Genomic DNA, 24,764 nt, shown 5'->3' with positions numbered 1-24,764 from the left:
CAACCTAAGAGCGCATCTTTGGGGTGTGGGAGGAAACCGGAGCGCCCGGAGGAAACCCACGCAACCACAGGGAGAATGCGCAAACTCCCACAGACACAGGCCCAAATCCATGTATCTGCACAGCTAGCAGTGATAGTCACTGAGCTGTTGCGGTGCCCATCTGCTGGTCCAGGATTAAGCACACAAAACGACACGAAGTACTAGGCCACTCCCAGAACCTCCAAGAGCAGCCCACGCATGACCCACTGTGTGCATGCCCCTCGTTTGACAACAAGGTGGACCGACCCTGTGGAATAAAAAGACAATACGTTAACATATAAAACTACATTTCCGGTGTCGTCCCGGGGCTCTGACCCTATTTAATACCCTCTACTATAACCCTCCATCCTTGCTTTGCTCATGTGTCTGTCTAAGTAAACCTTAAACAAGTCCAACGTGCCTGCCTCCACCACCCTACTCGGTAGTGCATTCCATACCCCCACGACCCGCTGCGTGAAAAACCTTCGTCTCATATCCAAATTATACTTCTCCCCCCTCACCCTTAGATCGTGACCTCTCGTAATTGTCCCCAATCTAGAGAAAAGCCTACCACTGTTTACACTATCTATTCCCTTCAGTATTTTATATACTTCTATCATATCACCCCTTAATCTCCATCTTTCTAAGAAGAGCCCCAGATTCTCCAACCTTTCCTCGTAACTCAGTCCTTCCATGCCAGGCAACATCCTGGTAAACCTCCTCTGCACCCTCTCCAGGGTCTCCACATCCTTCCGGTAGTAAGGTGACCAGAACTGGACGCAGTACTCCAAATGCGGTCTAACCAACGTTCTGTACAACTGAAGCATTAGACGGCAGCTCTTATACTGTATACCCCTTCCTATAAAGGCTAGCATTCCATAAGCTTTCTTCACAACTTTCTCTACCTGTGTCGACACCTTCAGAGAGTTGTGCACCTGCACTCCCAGGTCCCTCTGTATCTGTATACTCTTAATCGGTCTACGTTTTATCACATAACTCCTCCCTGCATTATTCCTTCCAAAATGCATCACCTCGCATTTGTCAGGATTAACATCTATCTGCCCAATATACCAACCTATCTATATCCTGCTGTGTCACCTGACAGTCCTCCTCAGTATCTGCCAATCCTACCATCTTGGTGTCATCCGCAAATTTGCTGATCACACCACGTACACCCTCTTCCAAGTCGTTTATATATAATTCAAAGAGGAGAGGTCCCAGTACTGAGCCCTGTGGCACACCACTGGTGACTGGCCTCCAGCCAGAAAAGGTCCCCTTGACAACTACTCTCTGTCTCCTATTTCCCAGCCAGTTTTCGACCCACCTAGCTACCTGTCCTTGTATCCCATGTGCCTTAACCTTTTCTACCAGCCTACCATGAGGGACTTTGTCAAACGCCTTACTGAAATCCATATAGATGACATCAATGGCTCGCCCATCGTCAACCGTTTTTGTCACCTCCTCGAAGAATTCCACCAGATTCGTAAGGCAAGATCTCCCCCAAACAAAGCCATGTTGAGTATCCCTAATCAGATCACAACGCTCCAAATGCTCATACATCCTATCCCTAAGAATTTTTTCCAATAATTTTCCTACCACCGATGTCAAACTCACTGGTCTATAATTACCAGGGTTATCCCTACTACCCTTTTTAAACAGCGGTACCACATTAGCTACCCTCCAGTCTTCTGGGACCTCACTTGTGTCCAAAGAAGAGACAAAGATTTGCGTCAGAGGCCCAGCAATTTCATCTTTCACCTCCCTAAGCAGCCTGGGATAAATACCATCAGGCCCCGGAGCTTTATCTGTTTTTATGCTACCTAAAAACCTTAGCACTTCCTCACTCATAATGGATATTTCCTTCCACTGATCTACAGCTCCCTCCAATACACTACACGACACTGATCCCCTCTCCTTCGTGAATACCAACGCAGAGTATTCATTCAGGATCTCCCCCATTCCCTCAGTCTCGATACATAGCTCCCCTCCCTTGTCCCTAAGAGGACCAATTTTCCCTCTAACCATTCTCTTGCTCCTAATATAAGAGTAAAATGCTTTTGGATTTTCCTTAATCCTATTGGCAAAGGCCATTTCATGCCCCCTTTTCGCCCTTCTAACTCCCCGTTTTAGCTCCCTCCTACTCTCTCTATATTCCTCCAGCGCACTCTCCGTTCCCAGTTGTTTCAGCCTAACATATGCCTCCCTCTTCTTCCTGACCAAGTCTTCTATACCCCCTGTAAGCCACGGCTCCCTAATCCTGCCTTTCCCATCCTTCCTCTTTACCGGCACGTGCCTTTCCTGCAACATTTTCAGTTTGCCCTTAAAAACCTCCCACTTACCTACCGTGGACTTACCAGCTAACAACCTCTCCCAATCAGTGTCCTTCAGCTCCCTCCTAATCCGACTATAGCTCGCCTTCCCCCAGTTCAGAACCCTCCCCTTCGGCCAGCACTCATCCCTTTCCATTTTTATCCTAAAGTAGACGGACTTGTGGACACTGTTTGCCACATGTTCGCCTACCTCAACCTCAACCACCTGCCCCGGCTCATTTCCCAGCACTAAATCCAGTATAGCCCCTTCCCTAGTCGGGCTAGTTACGTACTGCTCTAGGGACCCTTCCAACACACACTTTACAAACTCCTCTCCCTCCGTACCCCCAGCTCTAGGCACCTTCCAATCTGCTCCAGGAAGGTTAAAGTCACCCACTACAACCACCTTATTCTTTCTGCACCTATCTAAAATGTCCCTGCAAATACCTTCCTCCACTGACCTCGGGCTGTTGGGTGGCCTATAGTATACCCCTAGCATCGTAATCTCTCCCTTTTTATTCCTCAACTCCACCCACAGAGACTCAATCCTCCATATTGTCCTCCCTCTGCACTACTGTGATGTGCTCCTTTACTAACAACACCACCCCACCACCTCTCTTCAACCCTCCTCTGTCACACCTAAAACACTTATACCCAGGAACATTCAGCTGCCAATCCTACCCTTCACGTAACCACGTCTGCGTTACTGTCACCACATCTAACTTCCTTACAAACATCAAGACCCTAAGCTCATTCGTCTTACCTGTCACACTCCTCGCATTGAAACAGACGCAGTCCAACCCACCAGTGCCTCTCAGAACCTCCTTCTCCCTGCTAATTTTCCTTTCACCCAAACCTACCCTATCACCCAACTCCCTCCCGACCCCAGTGTCTACTGAGCTATCAGTCACATCCCCCCCCCCCCTCCCTATTAGTTTAAACCCTGGCTAAACACTCCAGCTAACCTCCCTGCTAAGACATTTGTCCCTCTCCCATTCAAATTTTCCCCATCCCTCCTATACAGTTGCCCTTCTCTCGCAAATACCTCCCAGTGAAGTACAAAAGTGAAGCCCTCTACCTTGCACCAATCCCTCAGCCATGCATTCAGCTGCATGATCTCGTTATTCCTAGCCCTACCGGTACTAGGCAGCAGCCCAGAGAATGCCACCATGGAGGTTCTGCTCTTCAGTTTGGACCCCAACTCCCTAAATTGCCTACGTACATCTGCCCTATTCCACCTTCCTATGTCCCTCTCCCCTGCGTGTATTATTACCTCTGCCTGGGTCCCCTCCCCTTTCAAAATTCCCTCTATCCTTTCCGTTATGTCCTGTACCCCTGCTCCAGGGAGGCAGACCACCATCCTGGAGTCACGCCTCTGCCCACAGAACCTCCTGTCGATTTCTTTGACCTTCCCATCCCCTACCACTATCACATTGGCAGCCCCCTTCTGTCCCTCTGAGTCATTCCGGCCCACCTGACTATCCTTTTGTGCCCCTGTCGATGAACCTTGGGGAGCCACTGGGGAGATCTGAGGACCAGGACTATTCTTCTTCTTCCTCTTCTTCCTCTTGACAGTTGTCCACCCATCCTGCTCCTCAGCCCCTGGGACCTTCTCTTGCTCATGGTTCCTAGCCATTAACTCTTCATTTTCCCTGACCAAAAACGCATCCTCTAAACGCCCCTCTAGTTGCCTGACCCGGGCCCTTAACCGCTGCAACTCTAAACACTTAACACAGATGTGGACCCTCAGGAGACGTGATGCCTCCAAGAACTCCCACATGTGGCACCTAACACAGCTTATGTTCCTCTCCATAGCCCCTGCCATGTCCCAACCTCCCTTGGGTTTGTATGTGTCGAAATGCAACCCGGGAAAGATAGAAACTGCAACTCACCTTCTCTAAGCCTGCTCTCGCCTAAGCCCAGCGAGCCAAAGCCCTTATAACTCTCACTCAGCTCCCCACTCACTCCGCTGCCAGCTGTCTATCACTGCCTTCTTTTTATACCCCCCACTCCCCCTTCCCGACAATCCCCTCGCCTAACTTCCGGTACGGAAGTAAAATACACACACACAAACCCCGCGAACTGGAAGTGCAGTCAGAAAGTGATTCCAAGTAAATTCAATACTCACCAAAGCCACCAGATACACTGCTCTGGAGAACTGCCTATAGAAAAAAGCTGAATTTTAAAACATTCCCCTTAAACATAAAGTATATCAATAGCACACTATCACCACATCAGACATGCCACCCTCTGAAACTAAGTGATAGATTCCACCCAAAACAACTTCTGTGGATTTCTTATCAAATCCCCCAAATTCTTGTCACACAGTAAACCAACTGGTCTCACTTCTAAACCAATCACCAGTCTCAAAGGACACATTTTGGAATCTTCTCCCTTTTGCTTAGATACCTTCACAAAGCATATACATCTAGTGTTTTGATTTCTCCTCCCGGTATTCCTTTACTCTGAATCACCACATGCGTGCACATTTCTACACAATGCGTCAAGTACCTCAGCCATGCCAACAGAACATAACAGCTTCACAAACTGTATTAAGGTGTCACCAACATGAGGATTACTTTGACGTCTAGCTTCTCGCTGCTAGCTATTTCCAGATCTGCACCTATCAGCTCTATCTGTAATCTCTCTGTCCTTTTCTTTAACTTCAGTGAACAGCACCTTGTTCAAATTATGGTTCTTTGTCCCCCTGACTTCACTCTTGCTGGGACTCCTCTTTTCATTCCCCACTTTTTGAAGCTGTCTGTTCATTAGCTTTTGGGAGTATCTTTCAGCCCTTCTTTATTATGCTGTCTGTATTGGCAGTTTCTGTGAGAGCTGCTTTTTTCTCAGTTACTTGGTTCCAGTTGAACTCAAATGCTTCTAGTTTTCAGTGTGGGCCTCTGGTTGCTAAGGAACAACTTAGTTTTTTTTAAGAACTTGTAATTGCTTCTACATCGTAAACCTTATTTACAATGCAGGCAAAGTTTAAAATGAAGCGAAACTGTAGACATGCAGGCACCTTTGTTTAGCACATAGCTAACTGAAAACATAGCTATCTTTTCTTGTCACACGAAACAGAAACACAAATTAAGCTTAAACTTGTACCTTTTTCCTAATGCCCACAAATACAATTATCAATTCTTTAAACTGTCTCAATGTCCCAATAATATGAAGATATTTGGTTAAAATAATAGCCTTCCCACCTTGCACCTTAACAGCTCTGTCATTGTATTTTCCTCATGTATGGCTAAGGCCTAGTGAACAGTAGTTATAGTTTTTAGATGTCTTCTGCCTAAGATAAAACTCCACTTCCTGGGGTAATTACCCACTTTCAATCCTTATTTGTCCCTCAAGCCAGATGACCATCTTCTGCGAAGTTGCCCTCAAAGGGACAATCACCATATGTCTCCCTCTTTAATTCTTTTTTACAATCTTCAAAACTAAGTTACTCAAGACCAAATTCTAACTAAACATTATACACAAGTTGGACAATTCAAGTCTTTGTGGGTTTTTTCTGTCTCTTGTAGAGAGGTGTAATTCTGTGGACTGAGACGCCTCCATTGGATCAACATTAACAGAAGCTGTTTGTAGAACAAAGAACAGTATGGCACAGGAACAGGCCCTTCGGCCCTCCAAGCCTGCGCCGCTCATGCGCCCAACTAAACCATTCATTTGTATCCCTCTATTCCCAGTCTGTTCATGTGGGTATCTAGATAAATCTTAAACGATCCCAGCGTGTCCGCCTCAACCACCTTGCTTGGCAGCGCATTCCAGGCCCCCACCACCCTCTGTAAAATACATCCCCCTGACATCTGTGTTGAACCTTGCCCCCTTAACCTTGAACTTGTGACCACTTGTGTTTGTCACCTCCGACCTGGGAAAAAGCTTCCCATTGTTCACCCTAACTATGCCCTTCACAATTTTATACACCTCTATTAGGTCACCCCTCATCCTCTGTCTTTCCAGGGAGAACAGCTGGGTTTCACCACATCTTGCATTATCGCGAATGGTGAATGCAGGCTCAAGATCCCACCTATTATGTCTAATGCTGGTTCCCCACCCAGTTGAGTCTGGATGTTCTGCAAATGGAGCAAGGGATGTGGTTCATTCACATTCCCTTGGAGTCTTTGATGGACTTTTGCAATCAGTTAGGCTCCACTTAACGGTATTAGAATGTCAAAGGTAAAGTGATACATTCGTACAGCCATCTTTATGATTTCAAGTTATTTTAATGTGGCTTTAATCATTCTAAAAATTCAATTAGTGGTTTCAGACAGTAGATTCATTAAGTAATTTATTCATAAAGCATGGTTTCAAAACAATCTTCTCAAATATCATCATTTTAAATATTCAATTTAGATTGTCCCTTAACAATCTAGATTCCAGCAAATACAAGCCAAGTTAGTGCAGTTTGTCCTTATTATTTAACCCATTAGGTCATGATATTATTCTGATGGGTAGTACCTTACTTCAATATATCTTTCCCAAAACTGAATGCAATCCCAAAACTGAATGCTGTACCGCAGATAAGGTCGACCAGGACTATGTACAACTCAAGCCTTACTTCCTTTTTTTTGCCTGTCCACTGATTATATTTATGTCTCTTTGTAGCTTCCTGTTTCTAGCTATTCAAGTGTGTGATGATACTGTGCCATTATGAAATTTTTTTATCACGTTTCTTGGAAGCAGTATGTTTAAAATTCAGCTGTGCATTACATGATGCTGTGCCTTACATGATGCTGAATTGCCTGCACTAGGCAACTCACATGCTGAGAATGCAGTCTAATGATTGATTTTAGCTAGAGATGATTTGTTTTGATCTGAGTTAATGCATTTTACTTTTTTTTTTGGTTTTTCCCCTGAGGTTACAGAGTAGGGACTTGATCAGGTTGATTGACAGAAGCAGAGTCACATGAATGGACAGAGCTAATCTTGCAGGGAAAACACTCTTCTGTTTTATTTAGTTTCTACCTGCTCCTAAAAGGAGAAAGAGGTGTCTTTCTGTCTCTTTCTCTCTGAAGGCTGCTGCTTGGAGTTGTCAGTGGCAGGTATCTTTTCTGTCTCTCTCTCTCTCTCTCTCTCTGCCTCTTTCTAGAGATGTTCAAAGGCTCTAGAACTGTTCACAAGTACAAACATGTAAGCTCGGGCATTTGCTGACTGATTTTGAAGAGGGGTTTTAGTTGATAAGAGTGATCATTGTATGGTGGAGTTTCTGGTGCAGATGGAGGAGGAGAAAGTGGGTTCCCGGACACGCGTCCTTTGTTTGAATAGAGGGGAGTATGGTAGGATGAGAGAAGAATTGGCGAATGTGGACTGGGGGAGTGCGTTGGAAGGTAGGTCTGCTGAGGAGCAGTGGAGGATCTTTAAGGAGATCTTTCTTGGTGCTCAGCAGAAATTTATTCCGATGGTTAAAAAGGACAGTAGGAAGGGAGGTAATAAGCCGTGGATAACGAAGGAGGTGAAGGAAAGTGTTAAATTAAAAGCGGAGGAATTTAGAGTAGCTAAGAGTAGTGGGCGAGAAGAGGATTGGGAAAGGTTTAAATGTCAACAAAGATTGACAAAGAAGTTGATAAAGGAGGGTAGGAGAAGCTATGAGGCTGGGCTAGCACTTAATATAAAAAAGGATAGCAAGAGTTTTTATAAATATATAAAAAGGAAGAGGCTGGCTAGGGTGAACGTTGGTCCTTTAGAGGATGAGAAAGGGGAGCTAGTGGTAGGGGATGGGGATATGGCTAAGGTCTTGAATAACTTTTTTGTTTCTGTCTTCACGGAGGAGGACGTGAATAATTTGCCGGGTGTTAGCGATGGAAAGGTGGTAGGAATGGAGGGTCTTAATGACATTACTGTTACTAGAGAGGTGGTGCTCGACAGACTGGAGGGGCTGATTGTGGACAAGTCCCCAGGACCGGATGGAATGCATCCGAGGGTTCTGAAAGAAATGGCGGAGGTGATAGTGGATGCCTTGGTGGTTATTTTCCAGACGTCGCTGGATTCCGGGGAAGTGCCGGAAGATTGGAAAACGGCTAATGTTACGCCGTTGTTTAAGAAGGGTGCCAGGCAAAAGGCGGGGAATTATAGGCCGGTTAGTTTAACGTCTGTGGTAGGTAAAATGTTAGAATCCGTCATTAAGGAGGAAATTGCGAGGCATCTTGAAGGGAATTGCTTGATAGGGCGGACGCAACACGGTTTCATTAAAGGGAAGTCGTGTCTGACAAATTTACTGGAGTTCTATGAGGATGTGTCTAGGGCAGTGGATAGAGGAGAGCCGGTGGATGTGGTCTTTCTGGATTTTCAGAAGGCGTTTGACAAGGTACCTCACAAGAGGTTATTGCAGAAGGTCAGGGGACATGGAGTTGGGGGTAGGGTGTTAGCGTGGATAGAGGATTGGTTGTCAAATAGGAGGCAGAGAGTGGGGGTCAATGGGTGCTATTCGGATTGGCGGTTGGTGACTAGTGGGGTGCCCCAGGGGTCGGTGCTGGGGCCTCAGCTATTTACCATTTATATAGATGATCTGGAGGAGGGAACCGAGTGCAGGGTGTCGAAATTTGCTGATGACACCAAGATTGGGGGAAAGGCAAATTGTGCGGAGGGTGTGGAGAGTCTGCAGAAGGATCTAGATAGGCTGGGCGAATGGGCCAGGAAATGGCAAATGGAATTTAATGTTGGCAAGTGCGAGGTGGTCCACTTTGGTAGGAAGAATGGTAGGAAGGACTATTACTTACGTGGCGAAAAACTGCAGCAGGCGACGGTGCAGAGGGACCTCGGGGTCCTTGTGCATGAGTCGCAAAAACCCAGCTTGCAGGTGCAGCAGGTGGTCAGGAAGGCAAATGGGATGCTGGCCTTCATAGCGAGGGGGATTGAATATAAAAGTAGGGAGGTCTTGCTGCAGCTGTATAGGGCATTGGTGAGGCCGCAGCTGGAGTACTGTGTGCAGTTTTGGGCGCCGCACCTGCGCAAGGATATTTTGGCACTGGAGGGAGTGCAGAGGAGGTTTACTAGGCTGATGCCGGAGTTGAGGGGATTGAGCTATGAGGAGAGGCTGAATAAACTAGGCTTGTACTCGTTAGAGTTTAGAAGAATGAGGGGAGATCTCATTGAGACGTATAAGATGATGAATGGGATGGATAGGATAGAGGTGGAGAGACTCTTCCCGCTCAAAAAAGACAGTAGGACTAGGGGGCACAGCCTCAAGATAAAGGGGAGGCGGTTTAGAACGGAGTTGAGGAGGAACTTCTTCACTCAAAGGGTGGTGAATCTCTGGAATTCTCTGCCCGTTGAAGTGGTGGAGGCTGCCTCGCTAAATATTTTTAAGAAGCGGGTTGATGGGTTCTTGATAAGAGAGGGGATTAAGGGTTATGGGGAGAGGGCGGGAAAGTGGAACTGAGCTACAACAGATCAGCCATGATCTTATTGAATGGCGGGGCAGGCTCGAAGGGCTGGATGGCCTACTCCTGCTCCTATTTCTTATGTTCTTATGTTCTTATATTACTTTAATTGGAACTAATAGAGATAGGTTCACAGTTAAGAACTGCATCTTGTCATGTTTCAACATTTCAATTGGTAAACATTAAGCTAATTCATTCGTTAGTGTTAAACTGTATTGTTAAATAAAGTTTGTTTTGATAAAAACTTCCTAGTGTGTCAATAGAATCACACCTGAGTGAAACACCTTATCCTTACACTAATGCCAAAATAGAAAAACTGTTGGGATCTTGTTAGACTTCTTAATACACTTTGGTGTTTCTGCTCTGGTATCTAACAAATTACCTGTACCTTTTCACTTAGTATGATCTGCAAACTTTAAAGGGCAACTGTCTATTTCCTTATAAGCTTTATATATGCTAAGACACCGAAGGTCCCATTGCACGTCCCTGAGAACACTAAAGATTCCACTGAGAGGAAACTAATCAAGTGTCAAACAGGAAACAGTGATGGGTTATTATGTGACTTAATACATTGTTAAACAAAGAGTTGAAGTAGATATTTGCGTATTACAATGGCTCTGTATATCCAAAGTGTCTCAATTCATAAAAGCAAAAGTGGGCACAAGCCAAATACCAATTACTCTTCAATCCTAATAAGCTACAGATGAAAAGTCTTACTTTTGACAGTTTCTAGATGAGTCAATATTGATCACTGTGTTTGTATTATCAATGTGAACATCAATATTGTTATGATGGTTAAAGCATGTAATTTATGCAGTGAGTGCAATAGAAACATTTTATTATAATTACCTTTTTCATCTTTTCTTTTATAGCCTCATTGATCCATAGTTAGTATTCTCTGATTTGAGGAAGGGAAGAATTTTGCAAGAACTCTGCTCATTTTCTGTTGACATTTTTGTGTTTAAATACAAAATAACATACATTTACCAGCACAACGTGAAGTTTTGGCCATTGTAACTGACTGCAATTATTGCAAAAGGGGAAACTAAAGAAAATCTGTCAAGGATACATGCTTAGAATTTACATTTGGTATAATTAGTGAATTAGCACTTCATGAATTTATGACATTCTTCCTGTCAGTTAATTCTGGCATAAGCAGCTTTGTTCAATAATAACTTGCCAGAGAATCAAACAAAAGAATTTAATATATACATATTAAACATGCATTAATATTACCAGCAGTCATTTCTAGGCTTTCATGTCTATAAGTTGATATCACTGGCCTTTCTGTCTAAGCTATATCATGATGGATACGAGAATCAGAAGCACTGAGGTATATTATGAAGCCATTCTAGACCCTAAAAATTTCTATTTTGCCATTAGTGTGAGAATAAGATGTTTCATTCCAGTACGATTCTACTGACAAAGTAGGAAGCTTTTATCAAAACATATTTAATTTAACAACAAAGTTTAACTATAACAAATGAATTAGCTTAACCTTTAACAATTGACTAATACTTAAACATGATCAGGTGCAAGTCTTAACTGCTAACCATTCACAATGAGTTCCAATTTAAGCAATATTCCTCGTATAGACTTAAACCCACTTCACAATTAGCTAGCAAAACATAAGTATACTTGCTTGTGAATTAGCTTAACAGTCATGGAACTGACAGAACCTCTCTGGAGAGAGACAGAGAGATACCTGGTTTCTGTTAGCAGCCCAGGTGGCAACTGCTTGTATTTTAAAATGAAACTGAAACCCTTTTTTCTTGGAAGCTTAGCTCCTCCCATTAATCACATGACTAATCTCTGTCAATCAACGTTATCAAGCATTCACATGACTCTACACATCTAGTGTAAAATCCTAGAAGAAATCTACATTAATAAAAGCTCAATTAACTCTATGAAGTAACACATTCCCAGCTAAAATCAATTATTAGCTTGCATTCTGAGCATCTGCTGCATGTTTACCAGAAAAACTGACCCCTGAAACACAACACTGCCTCTTAAAGCAACCCCACCTTACAGAAAATATATCAAAATAGCACAATATCATTACAACCCTAATATTGCACACTGTAAAGGATTCAATCTATATATTCTCACATCACATTAAAAATTCTTCAGAAGCTGGTGACAACTTTCAGTTGTGATACTAACTTCTAAAAATATCATTTTATTTTCCTGTAAATGGATTCTTTCTGATAGACATGACACTTAATTACTACATTCCACAGCAAACTGATCTTTTCTGACTATGAGCATCTGTCTGAGTTCATACAGGAAACCGGTTGGTTTCCTCTTAGTATCACGCCATTGTCAAATAACCCAATGCCAATGGACTTGTTCCAACAACAAACAGTGCAACACTAATCACAGAGAGCTAGGTAAACAGAAGGATAGACAAATAGGATATTGTTTTGTTGATCAACACTCATATTCTATTGTGTGGGCACTTTTTGCTTGTGAGGCAAACGTGACAACCACTACACTACAGGAGGAAGTGGCTCATTTACTATTTGTTAATGTGAAATTGAGATTATAGCAAGGAAACATATTATAATGTTCTGACCTATCAGGACCTAAGGAAAATGCATCCAACTTGATTCTTTGCTTATTCTTCCTCACAGGACCCATCCTGGAAAAATGCTGTTTTGGGATTTAGACATTTGACAGAAGAAGAACTCAAGCTGTTTCCTGGATTTAGGTCATTATTTTCCCAAAAAGTTCTGAGCAATCCCAAAATACCTTCACAATGATATCACTGAAAACTGGAATGCTGAAATTGACAGAGTGAAAGCGTCACATATTAAACAACAGTTATTGGTGTTTATGTTAATGAACAATCTTTCTGAGTACAACTATTCATCAAGGAAAGTTCAAACTGTTATTCTGAATTTACAAAAATGCTCCTGGTCGATTTTTCAATGGCTAGGATAATCAATGACCCTGTGTCAGAATACTTATCAACTGACTATGCTGATAACACTAAATCTCATCCTATTAAATTCAATCAGGTTGGAGACAAAAGGTATATTTTTTAAGGCATCCACTCCAAAATTAAAATGAACCTGCATTTCAGGTCCTCACATGTCTAAAAGAGCGGAGTAATCAGTTCTTTGCAAACTTGGGCTCCCTCTGAGTGCAAATCAAACCTCCTGCCCTCTTCATACCTAGGAGTTCCAGGGTCAGGGTATTTTTCTGTATTATAAGACAAAATACAGAATTTCTTGCCTAATTCTCCTCACACTAAGTCCTGATAAGTACTAAGTGAAGAAGTGTTAAAAATGGAATTTGTTTTAGGGTCACCCAGTTGTCACAACAGTTTAAAATTATAAGCCTCTTTAAGGTAGTAAATTGTTCCAAGGAGCTTCACAGGAATACTATCAGAGAAAATCTGACACTGAGTTATGCAGGGCGGCATGGTGGCACAGTCAGGCAGCATGTGATAGAGTCGTTAGCATTGCTGCCTCACAACGTCGAGGACCTGGGTTTGAATCCCGGCTTGGGTCACCGCCTGTATGGAGTTTGCGCCTTTTCCCTGTGCCTGGGTGTTTTTCCTCCAGTTGCTCCAGTTTCCTCCCTCAGACCACGGATGTGCAGGTTAGGTGGATTGGCAGTGCTGAATTGCCCCTTAGTGTCAGGTAGAATAGCTAAGGTAAACACATGGGGTTAGGGGGATAGAGCCTGGGTGGGGTTTGTGGTTGGTGCAGACTCGATGAGCCAAATGACCTCCTTCGCACTGTATGATTCTATAGAGGTTAGAACAGGTCGCCAAGATTTGGTCGAATAGCTATGTTTCGAGCAAAATCTTGAAGAGAAGATAGTGACTATGCAGAAGTTTTAGGAATGTGATTTCTGAGGTAAGGGCTTGAGCAGTGGAAGGCATGGCTGGCATCGGGGGTGATGAAAACTGGTGTTGCACGAAACAGTATCCATAAGAGAAAACTCCAAGGGTTTTAGGGCAGGAAGAGCTTACAGCGATAAAGCGGGCTGAAGTCATGGAAGCATTCAAAAACAAATCATTCTTTCTAGACTTGCATGTCACCTTTAAAATGTGCAAGTTTAATGTCTTAGTCCAAACATATGAATGAAAAGTTAATAACAGTTACGGGGAAAGACTTCCTTTGTACACTGTGTAAAAGGAAATTGCAATGCTGTTGAGGTTTATAATTTTGTTGGACTTCACATTTAGAATAAATCTTCCCTACCACTGGTTTTTGGTGTGACCCAATAACAAACAGATCAGCTGCTCAATTATGGATGTTCTCTGTTTTGCAGCTATGGTTGGTTTAACACTGCAGTAATGTTGGAGGGAAAGAGTTATTTACCGTGGTTGATGGAGAGGTAAGAAACAATAACTTTTATCCAGTTCATTTCTGCTCAGAATTGGCCTTTGGTGGCTGAGGATCTCAATTCTTATAAGGGCTACAATGCACGCATTAAAATAAAATGTAGGTTTTAGGGAGATTAGAATTCTACTGGGCATATTCCCAAATCGGGAAATAGCACTATGTAGGCCCAAGATTTGCTACCGGTGACTGTCGTACCTCCGCAGTGAATTCCTGTTTAAATCCTATCATAGCTTGGAAGCGTTGAATGGTGAAGAAAAGGTGAGATGGTTACATTTAGTAGGGAGAGCCTGAAGTTTATTCATGTGCTAAGTATTAGCAAGACACAATAGAAATATAATTTTAAATAATACTATGCATTCTTTAGAACTTTAGACATCTTTCATCATATTTAAGGTTAAAAGAACATGGAGTCCAGTTTGTTCAGAAGAAAATCACTTCCTTCCAAGAGGTATTCTCAATCAATATTATGGCATATAATCCCTGATGTATTGTTCCTATGTAACATTATTAGTGTGCCTGTGTTTTTGTGCATCAGTATGTTTTTATACATGCGTTTGTTTTATGCCTGTATCTATGTTAGTTATCTCCAGACTTTGATGTGGTAGTGAATTGTACAGGCATCCGAGCCCAAGAGCTGCAGCCAGACCCAGAACTGAAACCTGCTAGAGGGCAGATCATAAAGGTAAATGAGTTTACTTTATAACTAATAATCACCACAAGGATCAGGAAAATTATTATTTTCTCCCAATTTCATGGATCCTTCACAGCAAGTAGCAAGAGGGCGGCAAGAACCTTAACTCAGGCGTCTCTTGATATGACTCTAAGTGCAATACTGAAGTTCCAATGAACTGCACTGATGTGTCTATCCCTCTCCCATATCATAAAGTATATGAGTTTGTTGTAATAGTATTCGTAATAACAGGAGCAGAACATAACTCAGAGTTCCGCTACTGAAAGCAGTGGAAGTGTCATATTTGGACTGGTGTGAATGCCAACCTGAAGTCACATAGTGCATGGGAAACCATGCTACCAAATTAACTCAATATTCACTTCATTATCTTAAGTTATTTGAATCCACCCACTACAGTTGAGTTAATTGGAATTTGCCCACTTAAATACCATGGGCGTCATTCTCCCGAAGACCAGAGTGTTTCCCCATGGCACTGACAGCATCTGTCAGGTGGAATTCACCCACCTGATAGATGCAAATTGATGCATTCCAAGAAATCTGCCAGCCAAACCAGCTGTTCAGAGACAGGGGCCCCTTTTTAAAGGGCACCCCAATCTCCGAGGTCAGAAACAGGCTCACCCTCCCAAAAAACTGAAATGGTGACCCCACACCCCCCACCCCTGTCATTGTCTAAGGGAGTGCCACCAACCCCTCAGCAAAGAGGGGTATCCTCCTCCCCCCACCACTCAAATCATGGGTGACAACTCCTCACTACATTCACAGCCCCCTAGGCTCTGTCAGAGCCTCACTCATGCCCACCTCAGACCATGTGCCTCAGCAGTGCCAACAGTTCACTGCATCCTGACATCCCGGCAGTGATACCCTGGCCTGGTGCCTTGGGCCCTGAGGGGTGTCAGACAGGTAGTTCCAGTGCCCATATGCCTTCTGTCATTACCAGACTGTAGATGAAGAGTCCCCAGGGGTCCTGAGGTTTTGGCAGGCTCAGGCTGGTGGCAAGAGGGTGACCCTGCCACTCCCCCCTGGAGTTGGGCTGGACTGCTGCTTCTATGCAGGTTGAATTTGGTAAACCCACCCCCACTTTAAACTTAGGAAATTATGAACCCAGCATTAACAATGCTGAAAATGTCTCATTATTGGATTGCTATTTTCATATAGTAGTAATTTAGCAAATAATTTACCATAACCAGGTGGCAAATAATTTACCAGTCCTAATTTTTGCTCCCTCCCAATGAACCTGAAATTCTCACACATATAATAATTTTCAAATTGTGAATATTGTTTCAATCTACCCAATATTGCAGTTATTCAATCTCTCATCTATTTAAAATGATTTTCAGGTTCATGCGCCATGGATAAAGCACTTCATTCTGTCACACGATCAGAAGGCTGGGATTTATTCTAAGCCATATATTATACCAGGGTAGGTATAATCAAAGGACTGAAAGCTACAATAGGAAAGATTGATAGGAGAACAGCTTGTCTGAATGCAGAAAATAAATAAAGCTGCAATTATCCTAGTGTCTGTCAAGTTCTCTGGAATTTTGTTTATTCCCTTTTCAGTCAGCCCTCATTATCTTTGATTTTGATTGTCTCTCTCCTTTTCCTCTCAGCTTTATTGTTTTTTTGTGCTGTTTATTTTCTATTCTTCCATGGTTCAGTTGAATAAATAGATAAAAATGGGCTGCGACAGTAAGCTTTATAAACTTGTTGGGGGCAATTCAACCAGCGCACCTTACAGCAGAGCAGTGGGCTGGGAGACGTAAGTGGAGGCTGTGTAGCGGGCTTCCCACTGGGCGCCATGGCCTCCACATGTCTTCAGCTGCCGAAATTCCAGTGTCGTCAGCTCTGTGCCAATAATCGGCGCAAAACTGAATAAATTATTTTAATCGACATTTACGTTTTATTAGTGGGCCCTGGACTGAAGTCTGCCATTGCCCAAGGGACAAGGTGGCAATGCCAGGGGTACCTTGGCAGTGCTTACCAGACATTGGGCAGTGCCAAGGAGTGAGGTCAGGGGATGGGGCCTTTTGGGAGGCAGGATCTCTGGGAGTGATTGGTGGGCTGGGGGCTCCCACTGCCACTGTTCACTTGGGATCAGTGACAAAGGGAGCGTGGACAGTGATTGGGGCTAGCCGTTAGGATAGGGGATGGCCTGCAGTGGGGTGGCATTCAGAGTGATCAGGACTGCTGGGGGGGATGTGTCAGTGCCAGGGCTGGAGACCAGCGATCAGTGGGGTTGGGGGAGGTGGGGGGAGGGGTGCTGGCCAGCAATTGGGCTGGCCAGTGATCAGGAAGCCGATAGTGCAGGGCTACTGTGCATGTGTTGATTTCGGCACTGATAGATCAGCGCATTCATAGTGGCCTGCTCAGCGCTATGTTGACTGTCTCTCCAGTAGGAATGGGCCCCACCCAAAGCTTTACATTGTGATTCATGCTACTGCATTCTGTGATGCACAGAATGTGAGAGATTCATTTTGAAAGTCCCATTGAAAAAAACAGCGGGATTTACCCCAGTTTTTATGCAAATCTGGCACTTCGAATTTTTTGGGAGAATTTTACCCGTTATTCTTCTGTTTATAAATATGCTAATCCAGGAACAATATTTTCACAAGATACTGCATAACAAATTAATCTTCCTTTTCTGCCTTTCACGAGGATGAGAGTCCTTCCTTCTTTTGATCTATCCGCCCCTGCACTGATGTTGGTGGGTGTGCAATATGTGGCTGGTATCTAGGAGCTGTGAAAAAGCAGCATAGATTAATGTCCCTCTATCTTTCTTTCCCTCCCTGTGAGGAAGTGTCAGTCCTCTGAATTGTACCTTCCCATGCAGAATGACTGAGGTATTCAATGCACCAAGACTCAAGATTGCTTTTGTGGTTCCTCACATAATGAGCTTTCTATTGGCTAAACTTTGGTGACAGGGGTTAGAGTAGGGTTGCCAATCAGAACTAACATAATCCCACTTTCCCAAGAAGACCATGCATATGGAAAAGTGCACCACTTGTTGCTTGACAACTAAAAATGTTCCCAGCCTGAAAATAAAGAACACAGGTTGCCAACATATGCAGATCTTTCAGCTATACATATTATAGCACTGTTACTTGCTGAGAAGTAAGCTTTGTACTGAGACAAAGGTTGTGTGTCACCTTCAATTTAAAAACTGCATTGCAGTTAGTTTTATTGTTTTCTTATTTCAGGAGCAAATTAGTAACTGTGGGAGGAATCTTTCAGCTTGGGAATTGGAATGAAGAGAATGATCCCAAAGACCACAATATAGTGTGGGAAGGTGCCTGCAAACTTGTACCTAGTCTGAAGGTTGGTACTAAGAGCTTTATTCTAATATATTGTAAATCAGAATTGCTGTGGAGGAAAAAAAAAATCACATGGAAAAATATTTGAATGATTAGTTTTTGTTAATTTCTTAACAAATTAACTTCTTGCAGAATGCCAGGATAGTTGAAGACTGGACTGGACTTCGACCTGTCCGTAACAGGATCCGTATAGAACGACAGACCTTTAATGTAGGGCCAGGGAAATTAGAGGTATGACACCAAAGCAGAAATAATAAAAATTTTAAAATGGTGAACAAAAGAAAAAAGATGAAGAAGCATGAGGTAAACTTAAAATAAAGCATCGAACATGAAGTTTCACTCTGCTACAATCATTGAAGAATATTTTTATTTAATTTGCTAACTTACAGCTTATGCTGCTTTTTTAAATTCATTCCTGGGACCTGGGTGTCACTGGCTGGCCAGCATTTATTGTCCCTCCCTAGTTGCCCTTGAGAAGGTGATGGTGAGCTGCCGTCCTGAATCGTTGCAGTCTATGTACTGTGGGTTAGCCCACAATGCCAATAGGCAGGGAATTCCAGGATTTTGACCCAGCAACTGTGAAGGAATGGCGATATATTTACAGGTCAGGATTGTGAGTGGCTTGGAGGGGGACTTGCAGGTGGTGGTGTTCCCATATACCTGCTGCCCTTGTCCTTCTAACTGGAAGTGGGATTGGAAGGTGCTGTCTAAGGATCTTTGGTGAATTGCTACAGTGCATCTTGTAGATAGTACACACTGCTGCTACTGAGTGATGGAGGGAGTGGATGTTTGTAGGTGTGGTGGAAGTCAAACAAGCTGCTCTGTCCTGGATGATGTCAAGCTTCTTGAGTGTTGTTGGAGCTGCACCCATCCAGGCAAGTGAGGACTATTCCATCACACTCCCGACTTGTGCCTTGTAGATGGTGGATAGGATTTGGGGAGTCAGGAGGTGAGTTACTCACCGCAATATTCCTAGCCTCTGATCTTCTTTTGTAGCCACTGTGTTTATGTGGTGAGTCCAGTTGATCTTATGGTCAGTGGTAACCCCAAGGATGTTGACAGTGGGGGATTCAGTGATGGTAACACCATTGAGTGTCAAGGGGTGGTGGTTAGGTTGCCTCTTATTGGTGGTGCCATTGTCTGGCATTTGTGTGTTGCAAATGTTACTTGTCGCTTGTCAGTCCAAGCCTGGATACTGTCCAAATCTTGTTGCATTTGAGCATGGACTGCTTCAGTATCTGAGGAATCACATATGGTGCTGAACATTGTGCAATCATCAGCGAACATCCCCACTTCTGACCTTATGACAGAGGGAAGGTCATTGATGAAGCAGCCAAAGATTGTTGGAGCTAGGACACTACCCTGAGGGACTCCTGCAGAGATGTCCTGGACCTGAGATGACTGACCCTCCATAACTATCTTTTTATGTACCAGGCATGACTCCAACCAGCGGACTGTTTGCCCCCGATTCTCATTGAATCTAGTTTTGCTAAGGCTCTTTGCTGCCATACTCGGTCGAATGCGGCCTTGATGTCAAGTTCTGTTACTCTCTCCTCACCTCTGAAATTCAGCTCTTTCGTCCATGTTTGAACCAAGGTTGCAATGAGTGACCACGGCGAAACCCAAACTGGACGTCACTGAGCAGGTTATTGCTGAGCAGATGCTGCTTGATAGCACTGTTGATGACTCCTTCCATCACTTTTACCGATGATCGAGAGTGGACTAATTGGGCAGTAATTGGCTGGGTTGGATTTGCCCTGCTTCTTGTGCACAGGACATACCTGGACAATTTTCCACATTATTGGTTAGTATTGTAACTGTACTGAAAGAGATTGACTAGGGGAATGGCAAGTTCTGGACACAAGTCTTCAGTACTATTGCCAGAATGTTATTAGGACCCATTATCTTCGCAGTATGCAGTGCCTCCGACCTTTTGTTGATATCATGTGAAGTGAATTGAATTGGCTGGAGACTGGCATCTGAGATGCTGGAGACCACTGAAGGAGACCAAGATGGATCATCCACTTGGCACTTCTGGCTGAAGATTGTTGCGAATGCTTCAACCTTTTGCACTGACGTGCTTGGCTCCTCCATTATTGAGGATGGGGATATTTTTGGAACCTTCTCCTCCAGTTAGTTGTTTAATTGGCCACTACCGTTCATGATTGGATGTGGCAGGATGTGCAGAGCTTAGATCTGATCCATTGATGGTGGCATCACTTAGCTCTATCACTTGCTGTTTTTGCCATTTGGCATGCAAGTAGTCCTGTTTGGTAGCTTCAGTTTGACACCTCATTTTTAGGTATGCCTGGTGCTGTTCCTGGCATGCTCTCCTGCATTCTCCATTGAACCAGATTGATCCCTTGGCTTGATGGTTGAGTGAGGCACATGCCGGGCCGTGAGGTTGCAGATTGTGCTGTTGATTCCACAGCACCTCATGGATGCCCAGTCTTGAGATCTTCCAACTAGATCAATTTGAAGTCTGTCCCATTCAGCTCAGTGATAGTGCCACACAACACAATGGAGGTTATTCTCAATGTAAAGCGCGACTTCGTCTCCACAAGAACTGTATGGTATCATTCTTACTGATATTGTCATGGACAGATGTATCTGTAGCCAGCAGATTGGTACGGATGAGGTCAAATACATTTTTTCCATTGCCCACCTGACTGATCCATTCCAGTGAACAGAATATCAGGTGCTAGATCTAACACCTTCCAATTTGCCCCACCAACAAGAGGAATTTCTATCTACGAGACAGTTTCTCTAAAAAGGTAGCACTGCTTTAGTACTGCACTGAAGTGTTAGCTGAAATCTCACAGTGGAGCATGAGTTGCAAGTGTCTCAGAGGCAACAGCAGTGCAACAGAAACAAGCTGACCGTTATAATGAGATATGTAATGCAGCATCAATCCATCAAATTAACTTCGAACTTTACCTAATAATTGCAGGTTAGGTGCAATACTTCTTTAATTCTGATGGCAGATGGAATTTAGTAATGCTGCTGCAGGTCCTGCCACTGTAAATTGATCCTGATCAATATCTCAAAGATTAAACTTTGAGTAAGAGGTTTTAAGAGGGCTGGATTTTCGATCCTGCTGAGGTCCAATTAGAAAGTAGGTGGGAGCTAAAAACAGATATAAAAAAGTTGGAGACAGGTGAAGTACCCTCTCTCTTACTCAGCTATCATTACAGCCTGCTGCTTCCTTCAAGCTGGAAGGCCTCTGATTTGTCCTCCAACTTTGAGAGTCTGTCCGCTGTCCTTCATTAGTCAGTGAGTCTGACATTTGGTCATTAATCAGCCACCTTAGGGGCAACTTCAAGACCCAGAAATCATCCCAAACCCTGTTTACAGCTCATAGAGGGAAGGCCAGAGTCACAGCATCCTGGGGCCTGCATAGATTCCAGTGAATTTGCTTTTGAAAGTTCCAGTATATTCAGAATTTGAAAATCATTTGGCAATTCTTTTGATTGGAATAAAGGACATCAATCAGTTTTCCGACGATGAAAGATGCATGCTTACAGACTTGATGCATATATCAGTTGGGCTGTTAGCTTTTGTCTGACAAAAAAGAACATTTGTAATTTTGTTTGAACAAGTGTTATTTTTGACTTATTCTTTCACAGGATGTGGGTATCACTGGCTAGGCCAGTGTTTGTTGCCCACCTCTAATTGTCCAGTTTGCTAGAGGGCAGTTAAGATTCAGTCACATTACTGTGGGTATGGAATTACATGACCAGTGGGAATGGCAGATTTCCTTCATTAGTAAACCAGATGGGTTTTTACATCAATGATAGTTTCATGATCACCATTACTGAGACGAGCTTCATATTCCAGATGAATTAATTGAATTAAAATTCCACCAGTAGCTATGAAGGCTTTTGGACCCATGTTCCCAGAACATTAGCCTGGGCTTCTACAGCTAGTCCAGTGATATTACCACCACGGTACCTTCTCCCCAGTAAAAGGCGGATAATGTGCAAACAAGTAAGATAAAGAAAGATAAATAATATTTTATGAACAAGCTATAGGGTCATGTTACACTGAAATTTAGGCTAGGATTTTAGACTGGAAGATCTGCCCCTGAGGTCAACAGATCCTCCCATTGTCTGCCCCTCGCCCGGTCCGATTCGTGTGGCGGGCAGGGTGGTAGAATTCCAGCAAATATTTCCATCACATTATAACAGGGCAATCATAAAAAATAAGTGCAAGAGTAGGCCATTGGGTCCATCAAACCTATTCTACCATTTGATAAGATTGGGTTCCCCAGCATTGGATTGGGGCATGCCCTAAAGATGCACTGGGGAACCCTTCTTGGTTATTGCCCAGAAGTTCAAACTTCCCCAAGGTAATTGCACTGTGCTGTGAACCATCCATATAAGTGATTTAAATCACAAGCTTCTAACAGGGTTACACCATTAGTTACTCAGAGAAAGCTAGGTAACAATTATGAAGATCCAGACCAACCCTCCAGGGGACACACCCCACCCCACATAGCGTTTCTCACCCCAGATCCCACCCTCCCAACCATGGGATTCCCCCTCACCCACAGAAGACTCCTCTCCACCTCCACCACCCCCCCCCCCCCCGCCCCTCTTACCTTTTGTCTCCTATTTTCTGTAAGCATGCACACTGAGGTTATCTGAGAGTTATGGTGTCCAGCACCTCCCCAGTCAAAGAGTTATTTATTTTCATAAGAGTTGGTCACCCTAAGTGCTATTGTTCAAAAAGCTGCCTTTAATGTCACATTTCTGAAAGGCTGAAATCACATGACAAACCATTTCAGCAGTGGCCACTGTATAAAGTACAAAGTCACCATCTGCTGGTGAACTATAATACTGCAAGAACAAATCCCTTCTAGAATTTTCACAAAATGGGATTTAAAGTTTCCAATTGTGCTCCTGTATAATGGGCCTAAAACAGGCATTGCAAATAATTCAGCAAAGCAGAAACGCATGCCTGATTTGCTTGGGCCAAAACCAAATAGATCAGGACCTTTATCAATGCAGGTCTTGCTTTGATATCGAAATGAAGATCCCTGCACTCATTTCGATATGTTCTCCTAAATCTGTTTGTCTTAATCAGAGCTTTCAATGTGTAAATGGTCCAAAATGTTTTTTATACAGTGGTGCACCTCCTGGCTCCAGAAAATAACTGCAGTCCCTCAGCCTTAAACCCTTTCTAATTACATACCTGCCTTCCTACTACTGACTACTGGTGTAGCCCAGAATTCTTAAGGCACAGATTAACAAACTGTAGCAATGTTGCCTGCAGCTCCCTTGAGTTATTTTGATTTTGCCTGAAAACAAATGCACTTTGGTGGCACGTTGCTGAAATAGAGCCCAGAACTGGCCTGTGACTAATACCGTTGGTGACCAGGTTTTGCCCAACAGAGAAACTTTGGGAAATTAGCAGTATGGACTTCATGAAAATAGAAGGTAGTGGAAAAATGAAATGGGGCCATCACCATCTGAAAAAGAGGAAACACAAATTAATCTTCAGTATGAAAAAGGAAACCCTTTGTCAGAATATTAATCCTTGTAACATATGTTGATAGAGATGCTATACATCTTTTGCTTTGATTTCAATTTTTCAGGATGCAGTTTATTTCTCTTTTGGTATCCAATTTCATGATGTTCTGCTGTGTCATGTTATGATTTGATGTAAAGAAGGGCCATAAACCTTGTCATGTTGCTATTTATCTTTTTATATTGTAGGTGATTCACAACTACGGTCATGGGGGTTATGGTCTAACTATTCACTGGGGCTGTGCCATGGAAGTCGCAAACATCTTTGGCAGGATCCTTCAAGAGAAGAAACCCAGCTGGAAATCCCAGTTGTAATTATTCAGTCACACTTGCCTTGCTGCCTTACTGTCACTTCTGCTTCTTCAAATAAATGATGATAAATGGCTTATAAACAGGTAAAAACCTTGTGCCCATTGACCTAAATTTTTGCAGAGTTGGAATGACTTGGCAGCCATTTACAAATAGCAGGTGCAACAAGATTCTAGGATTCCTGCCTCTACTCTCAGCACCCCGATTTCCACTAGCGTGAGCAGTTGGCCCATACCCTACACCCTGACCTGGTTGGCTCCAATGCAGTGATTTGCATCACCTAGACTCCTGCAATTTTCATGGAGTCTGCCCAACTTCCAGATGACTATTGGTTCGTGACCCCTCAGAGAAGGGGCCATGAACCAAATCAATGGGTGCTATTCCCGTTGGTGAGGCCGGCAGCATAGTGCTGAGCGGGCCACTGCACATACGCCAATCTGTCATTGCGGACATTGGCACATGCACAGTAGCCCAGCACTGCTGGTCTCCCTATTGTTGGTGAGCCTGATTGCAGGCCAGCCTCATGATTCCATAATACTGGCTGTGTGACACCCCTCCTCCCACAAATCCGATCATTTGATCGCTGACTTCCCGGGCCAGCCCCAACCCCCACCACCCCCCATCACCTCCCCCCAGCAGTCCTGGTCCACCCCCCCCCCCCACCCCCCTCCACCAACCCCCTCAGCAGCCCGATTGCCCCCAGTTGCTGGCCTCCCTCCTGCTGTCACTGATCCCAGTGCAGAGTGGTAGCAGGACCTCTCACCACCACTGATCATTCCCAGAGGCCCTCTCCCTTATAGGCTTCCCCTTCTGGCCCCACCCCCTTGGCATTGTCCAGTGCCTGGTGGGCCGTGC

The 24,764-nt window shown here is 43.8% G+C and overlaps 1 protein-coding gene across 2 annotated transcripts in view; it reads left to right on the top strand.

Annotated features, from left to right (window-relative positions):
* Positions 1–24,513, top strand: part of LOC145355771 (D-amino-acid oxidase-like) — a 28,249-nt gene extending 3,736 nt beyond the window's left edge. For both annotated transcript variants that reach the window (XM_080208126.1, XM_080208127.1), the window contains exons 3-10: positions 12,346–12,422; positions 13,997–14,062; positions 14,464–14,518; positions 14,651–14,752; positions 16,099–16,181; positions 17,959–18,076; positions 18,205–18,303; positions 23,790–24,513. In XM_080208126.1, coding sequence (XP_080064252.1) covers positions 12,346–12,422; positions 13,997–14,062; positions 14,464–14,518; positions 14,651–14,752; positions 16,099–16,181; positions 17,959–18,076; positions 18,205–18,303; positions 23,790–23,915 — 726 coding nt within the window. In that variant the 3' untranslated portion in view covers positions 23,916–24,513. The remainder of the gene's footprint in view (positions 1–12,345; positions 12,423–13,996; positions 14,063–14,463; positions 14,519–14,650; positions 14,753–16,098; positions 16,182–17,958; positions 18,077–18,204; positions 18,304–23,789) is intronic.
* The last annotated feature ends 251 nt before the right edge of the window (positions 24,514–24,764 follow it).

This window comes from Carcharhinus amblyrhynchos, chromosome 20, assembly GCF_965287045.1.
Source record: "Carcharhinus amblyrhynchos chromosome 20, sCarAmb.v2.hapA, whole genome shotgun sequence".
NCBI lineage: Eukaryota > Metazoa > Chordata > Chondrichthyes > Carcharhiniformes > Carcharhinidae > Carcharhinus > Carcharhinus amblyrhynchos.
Note: the sequence above shows the minus strand (reverse complement) of the source record. Positions and strands in the feature narration are given on the sequence as shown.